General features: G+C 42.7%; 1 protein-coding gene across 4 annotated transcripts in view; it reads right to left on the bottom strand.

The window, feature by feature from the left end:
- LOC133840805 (neogenin) overlaps positions 1-16,751 on the bottom strand; it is a 43,471-nt gene that overhangs the window by 4,317 nt on the left and 22,403 nt on the right. For 2 of the 4 annotated variants that reach the window (XM_062272884.1, XM_062272885.1), the window contains exons 2-4: positions 1,811-2,998; positions 377-578; positions 30-312 (exon numbers count right to left, since the gene is read on the bottom strand). In XM_062272884.1, the coding sequence (XP_062128868.1) occupies positions 30-312; positions 377-578; positions 1,811-2,998 (1,673 nt within the window). Of the gene's footprint in view, positions 1-29; positions 313-376; positions 1,014-1,810; positions 2,999-16,751 lie in introns of all 4 variants that reach the window. The other 2 variants (XM_062272882.1, XM_062272883.1) reach the window with 1 other exon arrangement.

Raw genomic sequence — 16,751 nt, 5'->3', positions numbered from 1 at the left:
AACTTGAGTTTCATTCGATTATGTCTTACCTCGGTGTAGTAAACGCGATACTTGTTAATTTCGCCATTGGTCACGCTGGGAGGACTCCAGTGCACAAAGATCTCTTTATGGTTGCGCGCATAGGCATCGATATTGCGTGGCGGTCCCGCAATGTTAACCTCCGGTTGTGTGCTAGCTTCTAGTGCTTGCGAAGATTCGCCCATGCCAAAGTTTGTGTTGGCCACGACTCGGAATTGATAAGTGCGTCCCGGGAATAGCGATTGTATGCTAACCTGTTGATCCTCATGCGACTGCGTGACAATCTTCTGCTCGCTGTGTTGGAATATGAGACGGGTTAGCTATGGAACTACAGGGATTGAATGGATACTAAACTCACCGCTCGCTGTTGGTGACGCGATAGTAGACGGTGTAGGATACCACTTCGTTGGCATTCAGCTGCGGCTCCTGCCAGCTGAGTGTGACGAAGCGTGGCTTCACAATCTGCGCCACAAGGTTCCGAGGGGCACTAGGCAGGCGAGCCAACAGACCGCTGCTCAAGGGTTTTGCATCTCCGGTATGGTCGTCGCCTGCTGTTAAATCTGTTGAGGCAAAATTGGATGTGGGGGACATTTGTTGTTGTTGTTGCTGCTGTTGTTGGGATTTCCTGTTCTTATTGGACCAAGAGGGCAGTTTGGTGCCAGTCTCGTCATAGTCATCGTCATCGTCGCCTGCGTCATCGTCGGCGTCCTCGTCCGCATCGTTGCTCTGACCCTGGCGCCGCAATGCGCCCGCCTCATCCGCCTGCTGCACAACGGGACGCAGCATATTGCGCAGATTGCGCTGTGGCAACTCGGCGGATTTGTCGTTGGCGTAGTTGTAATCGTCCTCGTCCGTGTCAGGGTCGGGGAATCTGCTGCCACCCGATTTGGTGCGCAGTTCCCCGGAATTCGAAGGTCGTCGTCGTTTTGTGCTCGAGTCGAAGCTCTGCAGCGATTTCGTTGTCTGCCCCTGCGACTTGCGTTGCTTGAGTTTAGCTTTGGGTTAGGAATTAGGTTGGGAGTGGGATTGGGATGTGGTTGCGATGTGGAAATAATGAGGTTGAAGATGGATGAAGAAAAAATACAAAAAATATTAAATAAACACAAAGTAAAGAAATTAACTAATAATAAATGTAAGCAAAACTTAACTTAATATCGCTTTTCTTTGTAAATACTTAACTTAAAAGTGGGTATTATATCACAGGGATTTTAAAGGATACTTGAGGGTACTTTTGACAGACCGACAAATAATACAAGATTGTAAGTTTTTATAATTGTTATTTAAATATTTTAAGTTAAGTGGTCTTTAAAAATATTTGATGCTGTGTTAATAGATGTAAAAAATAAAACAGAGATTCGATCTTTGTACAAAGTTTGTAACACAATATTTATAAAGCTATAAAATTAAGTGCCTTTGATTCAATCTTTAATGTTATTCAACAAAACGTAAATATTCTGGTATCTTCAGCTTGCCGAAGTTGATATCATAATTTAAGGGGAAAAGCGATTAAATAAAGTAATAAAATATTGTACATAAACCATAGCAAACACACATACATAACATACAGACACACACGTATGAAATTATGTTACAACAGCTGAGAGGGGGAAAATGAGGAAAAGGAGTAGGCGTAATTTTGGTCTCATTTTCTCGGCATTATAATACAGTTAGGAGACCCCAGTTGAAAGAGGCGCCAATTGATTAAGCTGGAGTAATACTGAACACCAAGCTAGGTACAGAGAGATAGACACTACGACGTCTACGTATCTACAGATTCAACTAAAGCACTTACCTCCAGGTGCCACAACACGCAGACGAGCCGAAGCTTGAACACTTCCAGCGGGATTTGTGCCGATGCATTGGAACATGCCAGCATCGGAGTAGAGCAGTCCATGGATGCGCAAGTTGTGTCCATTGACGAACTGCATGTACTCATTGGGCGTGATGACGTCTCCGTTCTTCAGCCAGCGGATGCTCGGCTTCGGTTTGCCGTGAATGGAACATTCCAGGTTGAGCACTTCCTTCTCGGAGGCAGTCTTGTCACGCGGCGCCTGAATAAATTTGGGCGGCACTTGAACCTGCACAGTTGCCTGAGCATCCAAGGAGTCCACAGTGTTGCTGGCGCGGCACTGATAGTTGCCCGAATCAATGTCCTCGGCGCTGGAGATCTGTAGTGAGCCGGTGCCCGTGATGGAGAAACGGGAGTCCAGATGATTGAGATCAAGTTCTTCGCCATTGCGCAACCATTTGATCTGCGGCTTGGGCACACCGTTGGCCACACAATCCAGCGTGACAGTGTCGCCCTCGCTAACCGTCTTGGGAGAAGGTCCCACGAGGAACGAGGGTGCCACAGCCTGATCCATGCCGGACTCAGCGCCCTTCTTGATGTTCAGATTGGTTTTGCTGCTCAGCCGAAAGGCGCTACCCGAGGTGACGTTGCACTGATAAGCACCCCGATCACTGGGTCCTACCTCGTCGATCTCTAAGGCACCGTTGGGCAGCACCACCATGCGCAGCTTGTCCAGCGGCAGCGGCATATCGTCCTTGTACCATTGCACCGTATGCTTCAGTCCTGGCTGCCACACATGGTCACCGACCATGCAGCGGAAGTAGGCCGTCTGGCCGGGCAGCAGATACGTCTCGATAAAGTCCTGATTGAGCTCCGGCTGGCGAGCAATTGCCACCAACGCTGGGCGACTCAACACGCTGCCCACGCCATCGGCACTGAGCAGACACTGATAGGCGCCGGTGAGACCGCGATTCTCCTCCACAGAGCTAATGTACAGCGAACCATTCTTCAGCTGGGTGCGAAAGGTGTCGCCGACAACGCCCAGATCCTGTCCATCGGGTCCGCGCCAGCGTATGCTTGTCGTGGTGGGCGTGGCCTTGCCCTTGCCAGCGGCTTTGCCGGCACACTGCAACAGCACGGAGTGGCCCTCGGGCACCACCGAGTCCTGGGGCTCCAATGTGAACGTGAGTGCTGCAAGTAAAGCGAAGCAGAAGGAGGACAAGTGGTTAAGTTGATGTTGTTCCAGTTGCTGTCAAATGTGGCTGTCAAGTGGAACAGTCAACCCCCCCAAATGAGGTTGACCCGTATGGAGCACGCGCCTCCACTTGATAGCTGGATGGATGGATGAATGGATGGGTAGCCTTTAGTCGGCTGGCAGCTGCAATCTGTCAACTTGTAAACATGCCTGAATAATTCACGCTACAAAAGCCTACCCGAGTCTCTTGCTCTTAAGTCGTCCTTAGGCCAGACAAATATTTGCATTTCCACTTTGGCTTCAGTCTCTGATGTCTGACTGAGGACGACGACGATGACGATGAGGCTGCCAATGAATATCCTAACATGCCTTAATGGCAACAGCCCAAGAATCGAATCCTACCCCCAGCAGCTAACAATTGTGTGCTCAGCCTTCCCCTAAGCAACAGCCAAAGCCAACGAATATCCCTCGAGCCTAAGCAGGGTGATTTAATGACTCATTCAGCTGTCGCCTTCAGCCTCCGAGTCGTGTACCTTGGAACTTTCTTTGATGCCGTTCTTGAACCAGTTGTAAGTTGATTATTAAGCTCGGTTGAGAAATGAGAATGTTTAAACTTATTTTCTTTATTTTTAAATTTTTAAAGAATTTCTTAAATACCAAGAAAAGTTAGTCATTCAAACACATATTTTTTTTATTGTTATTCACTTTTTGTGCATTCCAAATTTCATTAGTATAGCTCTATAGATTTATAGTTATGGCTGTGAGCCACCTGTGAACCAGTTTCCAGTTTTTGTTTCCCTTTTTTTTAAAGAATCCCTAGAACTCTTAAATGCCAATCGAAATTAGTCATTCAAATGCACACTTTTTAATTGTTATTCCCTCTGTTTGCATGCCAATTTCCATTATTGTAGCTCTATAGCTTTGTGCATTATGTCTGTGAACCACCTGTGAACCACTTGCGAACCAGCAGCTTATTAACGCTTGGCTTTATCTTGCCATTTTCCGGCAGCTGCCGGTTGTTGCATTAATGTTATATTTGTACAGCATTAATTAGGCATCCATAAGGACTCGAGATCCTGGTCTTTCATACTGTTATTTGCAAAATTTATCCAGCTGAGTAAATGAGGCAAATGGGTTGCAGGTGCGGGCGGGCAGAAGAAGAGGAAGAAGCGGACTGGCATCCACCCAGTTGGGGTTAATTTAAGAGCCATGTCCGCCTCCCTTCGCTGCCCTCCTTCACATGCCACCAGTATGTTGACCTCAACGAGTTTACAACCTTTGAGTTTGACTTGAGCCAAGTATGCTGGCAATTTGCTTGCTTGCTTTTGTTTTGCTTCCGCCACGTTTCAGTCTCTTTCTCTCTCTCTCTCTCGCTCTCTCTTCGCAGCTCTGGTCTGCTCTGAAGTTTTGCAAGTTTGCGAAGCGTGCCGGGCGAGAAAAGTCTCGTCTCCCTGGGTGCTGCTCCTCGACTTCATTAGGGTAACAAATTTATGCGCTGCACACAGAACCAGGAAACAACAGCAGCAAAAAGCAGCTAAGTACCTCTGGATGGATCTGCAGCTAATGCATTCGGCAACCTGAACCTGAGCACAAGTCAATTGACTTTCTCTTTTTCACTCTGTGTTCTCCGCTCCGGTCCGTTCAATTTCAATTTCAGTTTCTATTCCATTTCGGGTAAGCTCGGTTTCATATTGCCCCCATGCCATTTTTGTTCTCCGGTTAAGTCATGCATTTAAAGTCCCTTCGTGTGGTTTTTACGGTTACTGCCCCCGCTCTCTGCATCTTACCCTGTCCTCTGAAAAGTGGGAAAGGTTCTTCTTGAACGCCGCGACTCATTGGCTGTCACATTTCACTCGTCGCTAAGTAATTCTATTCGCAGTTCACTCCAGACACATGACTCTAAGTTGCGTATAAAATATACCCTCGGTTTAACATATTTGCGATAACGGGTAAATGAGTTTTATACGTTATATGATTCCACTTTAATTCATTATAGTTTTATTTTGTATTCCTTCGTATATAAATATTTCAAATACAATAATATACTTTCTTAGCTACCATTTGAAAAAGTTTAGAATTTAAAGGTTTTTGGTGTTTTTTCAGCTTGAGAAATTCGTATTTAAATTTCACGACGAATCATTTATGGTTTTAGTTGAATATTAGAAAACAGTATAGCGTTTAATTTATGAATTGAAATAATGAAAATAAGGAGTCAAAGTTTTTTGAGCTTAAATTTAACTGTCTGTTATTTCCGTACTTTATGCAGGATATCCTCATGGCCTTTCACTCCTCAACAACAACTGTCACTAGCTCTTAATGTCACCTTTTAGGCGCTGTTCCATTAGACTAAGCACACTGAATGCGGCATATAACTGATTGGTCTACCTTGCCTCCTCCCAGGCACTTTACTCTCACTCTCACTCTTTCGCTGCCAATCTCTTGCCCCTTGCTGTCTGGTTGTCTGTCGCCTATTTGCAGCTGCATTTTGATTGACATTTGCTCTTTCAGAGGTCTCTGGTCTGTGTTGTGGTATTGGATTTCATCATGCATCGAATTGAGCTCACATTTCGAGCTACCTGCACTTTTGTGGCACGTCTCAATTATGTGCCACGCCCGCATAAACAATATTTGTATGCATACACTCTCAGGGCAGCTGCATTTTTGAATAATTTCCAAAATATGCCAAAATCATAAAAACATAATGGTTCTCTAAATCAAATGAAGACATCGCACACAATCAAAAAATGAGACACAAAAAAAAAAAAAAAACAGAAATACGTAAAACGCAGCGGGGCGCGAGCGTTCAATTAAAATTGTTTTTATTGCTCGAATTGATTTTTATTGTTTCTACATTCTATCTGCAGATACAGTCATAGATACACAGAGACAGTCCATAGATACATTTCAAAAGACGCAAATTGAGGTTATCTCGCCTCTCTTTCTATCTTTTTGACTGTCGCTCCCGGAATATATGTCAATTGGTTTTAGTGTTCGATTCGTTTGCTTTCGTGAAAGTCTCTTATCAAAAAGTATGCAACTGTCGCCAGTCATAAAAGACATCTCAGAAAAATGAAAGAGAGAGGGTGGAGACTTTTGTGGCCGACTGTCACAAATTAAATCAATTATCAATTATATTCACATGTCAAAAATAAACAACAACCGAATAATCAAATGAGAATTAATTAAATGCTAATTGAAATAATCAATTAAATGTGCAAGCAGAGCGAAGGAGAGACTCAAACTCTTCAAGGATGTTTTTCAACATCTCATTTCTCTTTTTTCCTTTTTTTTTCTGCTTGCCACAAATTGAAGTTGCAGCATGTGGAAAGTTGCTCTGTCTCCCGCACAACAGATAACTCAGCATCATAATCAAATTTCGTAAATTTCGGCTAAATTTTCGTATCGCCGCCATTAGCAGGGCCTTTCACTTAGTTTCCCCTTCGCCCTTGCCCCCATCCCCGCTGTCTGCTGTGCTGCCTCGCTCCCTTGCCACATGGGGAACCACAGGCATATGGAAACTTTGTCCGGCTGCAGCTTGTGTCGTTGGCAATTAAATGAGGCAAAAGTTACAGCTGCTTCTGCTTCCATTGACGTTGCCACATTGCTGTTGGGCTAATATGCCACACGCTTCGTCATGTGGCAACGTCCATCAGTCGCCCGTCTCCATGGCTGTCTGTTTAGCTTCCTGTGAGGCACTAGACTAGCATATTTCCATGTGTCCAAGTTGTTCCGCAATCCATTTAAGCACATTAGTCAAAGCACACGACATTCTGCCGTGCAAAAACTCCCAAAATTACGCACTAAATGTCTCGTGAAATTAAATTATGATGAACACAACTTCTACAGTCAAATTGACGAATTGACTTGGGATAATTAAATTAGAAACGTCAAAGCTCAACAAACTTAATTAACAAAAGCAGTTGGATAAGTTTGAGTTTTTAAAGTACTTTAATTTATCTGAAATTCGTGCAGAAAATGCAACCCGGAACACTTCAATAGAACATTGCGCAAGTTTTTACATTTTATGCATTTTACCAAACTCTTGCTTGGCCTTTGTTTCAGCGGAAACAATAAAATTGAAGGGAGAGTCAAAGCGGGGGGAATGTTGCATTACTTTTATTATCGTAGCTTACCGCTACCTACCCCCAACTCTCCACCTCCCTAACTCCCCGCCAGACCGCAAAACCTTCCTCGCTGCAATGGCGAATTTAGCGACTTTTTTTATTTCGCATTTTTTGCGCTTGAAAAGATTTTTTTGTACATTCATCGAAGCGTAGGAGTAGGCTGTAAAATATGTAAATGTATAATGGACTGCCGGCTACACAAATATCCTATGCACCCCTCCATTTCTCCCCCTCTTTCTCTCTCTTGCACTCCCTTTGGCAAATAGAAATGTAAATGCTATGTGAAATCTTTAAAATTTGTCAAGCGATTTGCATGCGAAATGCTCACTGAAAGTACTCTAATTTCTATATCTAATATGCAAACCCCGAGAGTTTTATTAAAGACGACTAAGCAGAAATTTTGAATATGTGGGTTCTCGTATATCGTGTGAAAAAAAGGCAACGCCAAATGAAATGGCAGCAATATTTACTTTAATTAACGAAATAAAAGCATAAATATTTTTAGGTAAAAAGAAAAAAATGAAAAATTATAATGCCTCGTTGTCGCTTAATTGAGTTGCCAGCAATTCCTCCTTCTATCCCTTGCTTTTCCGTTTCACTCTTCGCCCCTTTGCGACTTTTGAGTTTGCTTTAATTATGAGTGCTGGAAGTCGTTTGCTGCTCATTGAATCAAATTAAACAATTATAATTTGAGAGAGAGATTTGTGCGTAGCTGTTCCCTAGAAAAAAGTCCACTTTAAATTGCAGCCAAAGAAATTGAATTGAATTGAAATTTTTTGGGAAGGAAAAGCAATGTAGAGTTTTTATTATTACTATTAAATATGTGCTCAACTTAATTGACTTTAATTGTTGAAACTGTTGCAACTTCAACAAACAGCAAACACAACACACAGACACACAAATGTGCCAGTCACGCACGGCTTGAAATTTACATAAGATTGAATAATCTCTAGATACGGCCAATCGATTCGAATGGAAATGCCAGCCAAAGTGCAGCAGACGCAGCTGAAAAACGCAGAGCGAGAAATGGTCGAGGAGAAAGGGAAGAGGAGAAGGCAGAGGAGGAGAAGCGGCAGTAAAGCGTCTGCATCGAGGGCAGCTTATACGTTACAAAGTTCAGCGACGCTTAACTCGATTTGAAAAGTTGAAACCTAATAAAGCATTTAAGATTGTATAAAATCGGAGAGTGAGGTGGTGATAAGCAAAAGAAGTAAATCAATATTGGAATTGCTGCAAACAAAATAGTTAAGGATACCGCACAAAAAGAAATATTTGACATTAAACTATGTCAAGAGACGTTACGAAGAAGTGGATTGATGATAGGACAAATTCTATAATGGTAAATATTCAGTAATATATTAGCAAGCATTAATTTTGCAAAATATTCCAATTGTTTTTAGAATAATGTTGTTCCTATTGATTGAATTCCTGCCATCTACAAGAAAGCATATCCTAATTATTTTTTTAATTATATAAATTATATTGTTATATAGTAAGATTTCCGGATTTTTGGTTTTTTCTAGACAGGAGCTGTTTCCTTAAAAAATAGCAACACTGTTCGCAAGGATGTTTAACTAGAGCTGTGCAGCCATCACAACATTTAAGAATGTTAAGACAATAAAATAAGACAGTTAAAAAAACTATATCAAAAAGACTATTAAATATTGTATGTTCTCTTCAAATAAAAGGGAGAAGTGATACAAAATAGTGTTGTTAATATGCCAAATATAAAAGAAAGGCAATGTTCAATAATATCCGAGCAAGCAACAATTGATAAGTTGTGTGCTTCCTACAAAATACCAACACTACTCACAAGCATCTTTCTATATAGAACGTAGTTATCGCAACGTTTAAGAATCTTGCTCAAAACAAAACTGCAAGAGATGCCTGCAGACTCCTGTGTTATAAGCATAGCATTTAAAGCATTAGTTATTCTGAAAGTGCCAAAGATGGCGGCAACCACTTGGAGAGACGAGACGCAACAACTTGGACTGTGAAAGCCGTGCAGCAGAGTCAGTGTCGGAGTCGGAGTCAACTAGTCAGTCTAGGCCAGTTCCAGTTTTCAGTGGCAAGCAGAGAGCAGCATGAATATTTATGATTTTCCAATGAATTTGCATATTTTACGATTTTTCATTTGCAAGCGATAAAAATGAACAACAACCGCATCGACATGCTAAGCAGACGCTACAGTTGGAGTCAAAGTCTGAGCAACAGCTCCATCTTCACATCCATCTGCATCCCATGTCCAGGTTGAGGTCCAGATCCACCTCACAATATGCAAATGTTTGTGTCAACAGCAGCAGCAGAAGCAGTAAAAGCAACAGCAACAGTAACAAAAAGTAAACGATAAAAAATTAGCAGTTCGTAAGAAAAACACTGTCAACTTTTCTTCTCAGTTGTCGATTTTCCTTCTTTTTTTTTGTGCGAGACACAAACAAAATTGATGGCCAAAGTGAGATTTTTTCTTCTTTCAAATGGATGTTTTATTTTTTCTAGGCTTAAATCAATTGGCTAATTGCTTGGCCTATTGACCGCGCCCACTCGTGCAGGGTTCGCCCTCGCCAACGGCAGCGGCAGCGGCCAGGAAAACCAATCAAATTTGCATTTTAGGTAAAAGAGAAAACAAAGAAAGAAAATTTGCAAAATGCAAACACGCAAGAGCCGCGCGCAATTAGCCAAAATAGTATGTATGAGCGAGCTGCAACTGCAACAGCAGCAACAACAACAGCAATCGCTGCAGTAGCTGCAACACCAGCAACAACAACAACAACTGTTGGCAAATATTTAAAGAAGCAGCCAACAACAAATGTGGCTATCGCGAGGCCAAGATCGCTAAGCCAAGAGAGCGAACGAGAGAAAAGGCCATTAGAGCGGGCTAATGGTAGCACCTTTTAAGGTTAAATTGGGCAGCCAAAATGCAGCAACAACAGCCTGCGATGGAGACAGAGAGGAGGCGGGCCAGATCGAAGTGCATGTGTCGAGTCCAGCTTGCAAAAAATAAATAAAGACTGCGTCTTATCGCCAGCGAAATTTATGCGCAGCAGCCGCCGTATTCGCGCTGGCTAAGGGTTAAAATGTGCCAATAAGCCAGGCCAAAATGCGGGCCAAACGCTTAAATCGTCTTGGCCAAATCTACATAGACATAGACAGCTACACAGAGAGAAAACTTAATGGTATTTTGACTAGAATACTGTGATTTAATTCAATTAAATTTTGATTTGCTGATAATGAAAATCTTGTTTTTATTGTAATCTGAATACAGTTTCGTTGTATACAAAATATATAAATTAATATGCATTAATCGTTATAATATCATTTTCATCTGTAAATGCAGATATAGCACTATTAGTTTGATATATAAGCTGCTCAGGATTTTTATTAAATTAAATTACTCAAAATTAAACTGTTTGATTTTCAAATTTTAAACGTTTAAAGTTCAAATTGAATAATAAGACAACATTGAACATTTATTCAAATTGAGTTAACAGAGAAACACATATTCAAATTCAATTAAAAGACAACATTAAACGTTTAATCAAACTAAATAACGAGACACAAGATCAATCGTTAGTCAATTTTATTGTGCTCAACTTACAGGAATTCTCGCAATATTGAAAGTCTATGAAATATTAAAGGCTGCCAATTTTCTTTCCGTGCATAGCTGTACTTGATGCCAAGCTAAGGCACTCGCTGCACTCAATTGCATTTGCATTTGACTAGGGAGAGAGCGCTGTCCCGACGCCAACTTGGACTCCCGTGTCCCAACTCCAACTCTAACTGCAACTTCAGCTGTTGGCTATCGGGAAATGTGCATCGCACGCTCGCAACGCGACCCAGAGCCTTGGGGGCTAACAGCGAACTGTGCCCAAAAGACGGTTATAACTATGGCCGCAACCACAGAGGCAGAGGCAGGGGCTGAGGCAAAGGTAGAGAGTCCAATGGCTTCCACTCCAGCCTCAACTTCTACTGCCTGGCCATCGATTTTGGCCTGGCTTGTTGATATTCCATTTGGTTAGCCAAAGCAACGGCCACAGCAACTGGTAACTGGCAACGGCGAAAAACACAGCGCAAAAAGTTGTTGGCGGAAATGTTGCATCGTTAATCCCCGCCAACTACTCCCCCCAACCCATCTCCCCTTCTTCTTTGGCCAAACTGTGTTGTGCGTGTGAATTCGATTCGATGACTCCAAATGGGCAGCGGCGTGTGAAATGCAGCAAAAGCCAAAGGCAGCTGCAATTCAAATTGCATTGCCAAGTGCACAGCAGTCTATATCCTCCCCTCTCGCACTTATTTAATTAATGCGGGGGGTGGAGGGAGGAGCGTGGAAAGGGTTGCCGAAGTATGTGCGTCTGGGACTTGAATGAACTCGCTGTGCTCCGCTCTGCACAGCAATCACTTAATGAAGTTGAATGTTTAACATTATGGAAATAAATGGAAATCTCTGGATTATATCGATTACAGTTTTGAATATATAACGACGACTGTGTAACGTTGCAGAATGTGCCACATAAAGTGCAATTGAGTAAACGTGCGGAGAGAGAGGGAATAAACACTTGAAAATGTCAATTACGATAATGGGATTGTGTGTGTAAGAGCAGCAAAGAGCGACGGACAGTATAAGATAGAGTCAGTCAGAAGAAAGAGGAGATGAATGAAAAAGAGAGCTACGAATGAGAGCAGATATAAACGGAATGTGCATTCAACGTTTAAGGAAGCGGCATAAAGAGGAATGACAATTGAAATACTATAAGTATGCAATTTAGAAGTTGCCTCATAAGATAAGAACAGATTTAAGAAGCAGAGTGCAAGAAAGAATGAGAGACAGAGAGAGCCAAACGTTCACGAATGAAGCACAAAAAGGAATTCAACAATTAAAGTACTCGAATCATGGAAATCCTAAAGACAACGTTTTTAGAGACTGACTTAAAGCTTAGAAAACAAATTTATGAAATTGGATAACATTGCGAGGGCAAGTCAGAGAAACAAAGAAAGAGAGAGATAGCTAAACATTGAAGGATGCAGCACAAAGGGCAAACAAACAAATAAAATATGAACTCACATTTAAGATGATACAATTAAATGGAAACTGCCTTAAAGCTAAGAAAAGCTTAGTAAACAGATTTAAGAACTTATCCAGCCAAAGAGAGTCTGAGAGAGAGTGTAACACCTAAAGTTAGCACATTGCCCAAAAGGTGTTTTGCTAGATTGCTTTTCACTTTTGGGCTAATAGACGCAGACGCGTCACCTTTGGCTGCCTTTGATTAACACTTGGAGCGACACTTTGCGCTTTAAAGCGGCGCCTTGTTGAAGCCACAAAATGGTCACAGTCATAGGACTAAAAGAAGAAGAATAGCAATAACACCCAAGCTAAAAAAAAAGATGATAAAACGTTTGAAAAAAGGCAAAATGCCGGATGCCCTGCGGGTGACAAAAACAGCGCCAACAAATGCGAGACAGCAGTCAGAGAAAGAGAGAGAGAAGAGAGAGGGTGCTGTGTGCAGAGATTTAAAGTGAAAAGGCGGCAGGATAAGCGAAGCCGCATGCGGCATCATGATGCCACAACAGCAGCTCCCTTCTGTCCCCCTCCTACTCGTAGACTGGACACTTTTGCTGTCTGCGCTTGCCCGGGCGACACGAAAAGCTGCACAAATATAATTATAAACGTCTGCCTACCATTAGACGGACCCAGACGCCGCCCTTGCCAGTTTCCCCCAGCCCCACAACCCCCCAACGCATTTCCTGCGCTCCGTCTGGCTGCCCTCCCATCATGCGAAATTGTCGTATCAAGTGAAAACATGAATGGACATGCACAGCGTGGATGGGAAAGAGAGAGAGAGAGAGAGAGAGAAATGGGCAGCAGACACAGAGGCCTGACCAAAGGGCAGTTACGCTTTGTCGTTTGATTTCCCTTTAGCTTTCCACTCTCTCTCTCCCTCTCTCTCTATATACATATATATCTCTTTCAACTGAATTTGACATTTGCCAGTTGGCTTTAAAGTCAACATACAATCGATTTGATGACCAATCCCTTCATATTTCTCCCTCTCCTCTTCACTTCTGCAGCAGCAGCTGCTTTCAATCAGCTTTGACTCCTCTTTTATAACATTTCAATTATGCTAATTACAAGCAGCCATCAAACACCTAATGGCTCTTGGCCAGGATTTATGTGACGCCCCCAACTGTGTTGTCTGCCACGCCTCCTCGCCATGCAACTCTTCATGTTGAACTGTCTGTCTGTCTGTCTGCCTGTCGCTTCCTTCATTTTGTCATTGAGCAATTGCGGTTTGCAGCTAATTTATGAGCTTGCCAACGCCAATTCCCCAACTCCCAATTCCTATCTTACTCCTGTCTTATTTTCCCCCTCTTCCTAGCCAAGACATTCTTCTTCTTGTTCTTGAACGCCGACGCTTGTTGTGGATTCCCGACTGCGCATAAATAAAATTGTGGCTCTAGTTTTTATATGCCGTGCCGCACCACCAAAAATGAATGCGAAAGGACTTCACTCGAGCAAGCAGGCGTTTTCCGCAGTGAGCTTTCAATACTACAGGAATGGGGTACATCAGACTAGTATCTTAATAGGAAATAGTTGTACTTAAAGAAAATAGTCGCAGGATCTCAAATAAATTTAAGAAATCTTTGATATATCGGGAAATATTGAAGCATCATTATTTCAAGTTACATATATGTAACATAAATGTAAAATATATTTTAATATTTCAGTACTTCATGAATTAGAATTGACTTTATTGAAGATTCTTTCGAAAATGTTAATTATCCATATTGTTGATTAAAATCCTTTCACTACATACAATACTTTTGTATTATTCCAATAGTCTCATTGTTACTTTGAACAATTTTATAATCAAGAACTGTTAAATGCAATACTTATGATCTACATGAACTAACAGCAGATCATAAGAAATAATCTTAAGTTTAAAATTATTTTGTAAGTTTACATTATACATCATCTTATGTTCCTCATCTTTATAAATTTTAAATCAATTTAAACTTCCTCGCTTTCTTTATGAATTTTCCGAACAAAATTCTTTTATATTCCCCAAAAATGATTTTCTCCTCTTCTCCTTTCTCTTTAAAAGAGCATCCGCTAGTCAAGCAGTATCTCACATAGTTTAGCAAGTTGTTTTTAAGGGTTCATTTGAGGCACTAGCCGAAAGGATGGCTCCGTAGAATGCTTTTATGTACGTGTATATTGAGCTGGGCCATGAAATTGAAGCAAATGGCGTAAATGAAGTTCTTCGCAGCATGGGAAACTGAAAGCTGAAGGCGGAGCAACAGGAGGAGCGAGCTGTCTTTGTACTTACTTACTCGTCGCACTCTGACAATGGCAAATACACAAAGTAAGCTCAAATTACGCAAGGAGAACCAGGAACAACAGCAAGGAGAATAGATCGAGTCGCAGCTGGCGATGGAACGAGAGAGATGGAGCTGAAAGTTGTCTACGATTGTCATCTATGGCACATAATTTGAGTACAACAAATTTTATTATGCACGGCGACAAGTTTATCGCCAAAAGATACGAATATTGCGTATAGTTTTCTCAGCTGTGAAACCCAGAGGGAACAATAAGAAGTAGCAGGAGCTGGAGCTGGAGAAGGATGAGATTGCTATCCAAATGGTATATATGAGCAGGCAATATAATAAAGCATGCACAATGCAAAGAGCTTGGGCATTGTTTGAGGCAAACGGAGCGCCACTCCGACGACTCTTTTCCTTTCCCCCTTCTTCGCTCTTGGCCCTGAACTGTCGACTGTCGGCCACATAAATAAAGGTGGCTGCAGCTAGAGACAGAGACAGAGAGAGCGATAGAGAGAGAAACGAGCTTGTTATCATAAGCCAACTGGGCTTGGGCCTTGCATACAAATTGGCAAATGGCAGTGAGCTGCAATTTCCCAAGAAATGCGCAAGAGACAAAGATGACGTTGAGACATTGCTAATGCGGCAACATGGCCAAGAAGCGGCAGCGTCAGCAGCAGCAGCAGGAGAAGCACTCAAATAGCTGCTGGCTGTAATAAAGCCACGTCAAAGGCGCACAAGTAATAAACGCTTGACGCGAAATCAAGACTTCCATTTACTTAACAGACGCAAGCGGGCTGCAGTCAGCGAGTTCCACTTAATTTAAAACACAACCCCAACTTGCCTCCGCAATGCGTGCGAGGCGAAGCCTGATTAAAGTTTTATCAGCCAGGAGGCAGGCAGCCATTGAGAAGACTGCATTGTTGCGTCACTCAAGTTGCCTCGTGCAACAAAAGGCCAACGGACGAGGCTGCAACAGTTCTCGAAGTTTACGTTCTTCAATGCATGTATTATTCATCTGCTGCAGGTTTTTGTTAACTTGCAGCACACAGATTGCATAAGTTGCATCACTAACTGCAAAAACACACTCTTTGCCTCTCAGTCTCTGCCTCGTTAATCATCTGCACAGCATTGTCAGCCTGCTGCTCCTTTTCAATGCGAATCGATTGGACAGCTTATTGAGTTTTTGCTCAGCTTTTGTTTTGCAACTGGCTCAAGGAAAGAAAATCTTCTTCGCCCCTTTTTGTATTTTGCGCATCGAGTGTTAAGCCTTTTCAAACAGTTTATGACACGAGTGCAACTTCATCATGATGCTGATGATGATGTTGATGTTGTAGCTGATGCTGAGTGCAGATTAAATGGAAAATTGCTTGGAAAATATGTTGGGACAAAGGCGACAGCATTTGCAGATTAGCTAAGCATACGTTGTGATACCCTGTAACAACTTTTTGTGGTGTGGTCTGTGGGGCATCTTAAGGGCCGCCTTTTACTGGGAATCGAGATATGAGTTTGATAAATGGAAATGTTTACAACGCAGCCCGTTGTAACAATGGGGGTCATCAATGTGGGTAATCGAAACCAGCTATCGTTATCGATGACAGCCAATTGATAAGGCGATAAGATATGCTTACAAATACCACAGCCAATGGCAGCTGCCGCCATAAGTTCGATGATAAGGCTTATCGAAGTTAAAGTGAAACTGAAACTGTGTCGCAAGCTGCCACAAGTTGTAAATCAATTTGCAGCTGCCCCAGCGAAAAGCTTCAAATAATTACAAGATCAAAGGCAAACTGGAGAGCGGCACCTAAGCGGCTTACGAGTGTGTGTGTGTGTGTGTGTGTGGGAGAGCGTGTGTGTTTAAGCCCTTAAATGTGCTTCTTTGTCCGATGTATTAATTAACAGAGTTAGTTGAAAAGACTTTGTTCGACTTGCTGACAAGTCCAATAGGCCCCAAGCTCATGCCTAAGCGGCACAGGGTATAATCAAAAGGTGGCGACGTCGAGTAGACGTCTGTCGGCCAGCTGCTCAATCGCTGGTCAACGGGGCAGTCGGGGAGGGGAGCTGGCGTCAATGCGGCGCGTCGTGCGTCGTGTGGCATATCGGACATTGGCTTCGTGGCCAGCTCCAGCCACGTGCTCAACGTGTGTGTCTCGCTCTGACTGTGTGTCTGTGTGTGGCATTTAGTTGTCCAAGCTATGAGACGCTGTCAGCGCTTATTTCGGTTGCTCCCCGCGGTGCGGCATGCAACCAATTAAGTTGCCAGTCTCACTGCCCGTCCAATCATTCATTCACTTATGCATGCGCTCACTCA

Source organism: Drosophila sulfurigaster, chromosome 3, assembly GCF_023558435.1.
Source record: "Drosophila sulfurigaster albostrigata strain 15112-1811.04 chromosome 3, ASM2355843v2, whole genome shotgun sequence".
NCBI classification, from domain to species: Eukaryota; Metazoa; Arthropoda; class Insecta; order Diptera; family Drosophilidae; genus Drosophila; species Drosophila sulfurigaster.
The sequence above is the reverse complement of the archived record's forward strand: the minus strand, read 5'-3'. Positions and strand labels throughout refer to the sequence as shown.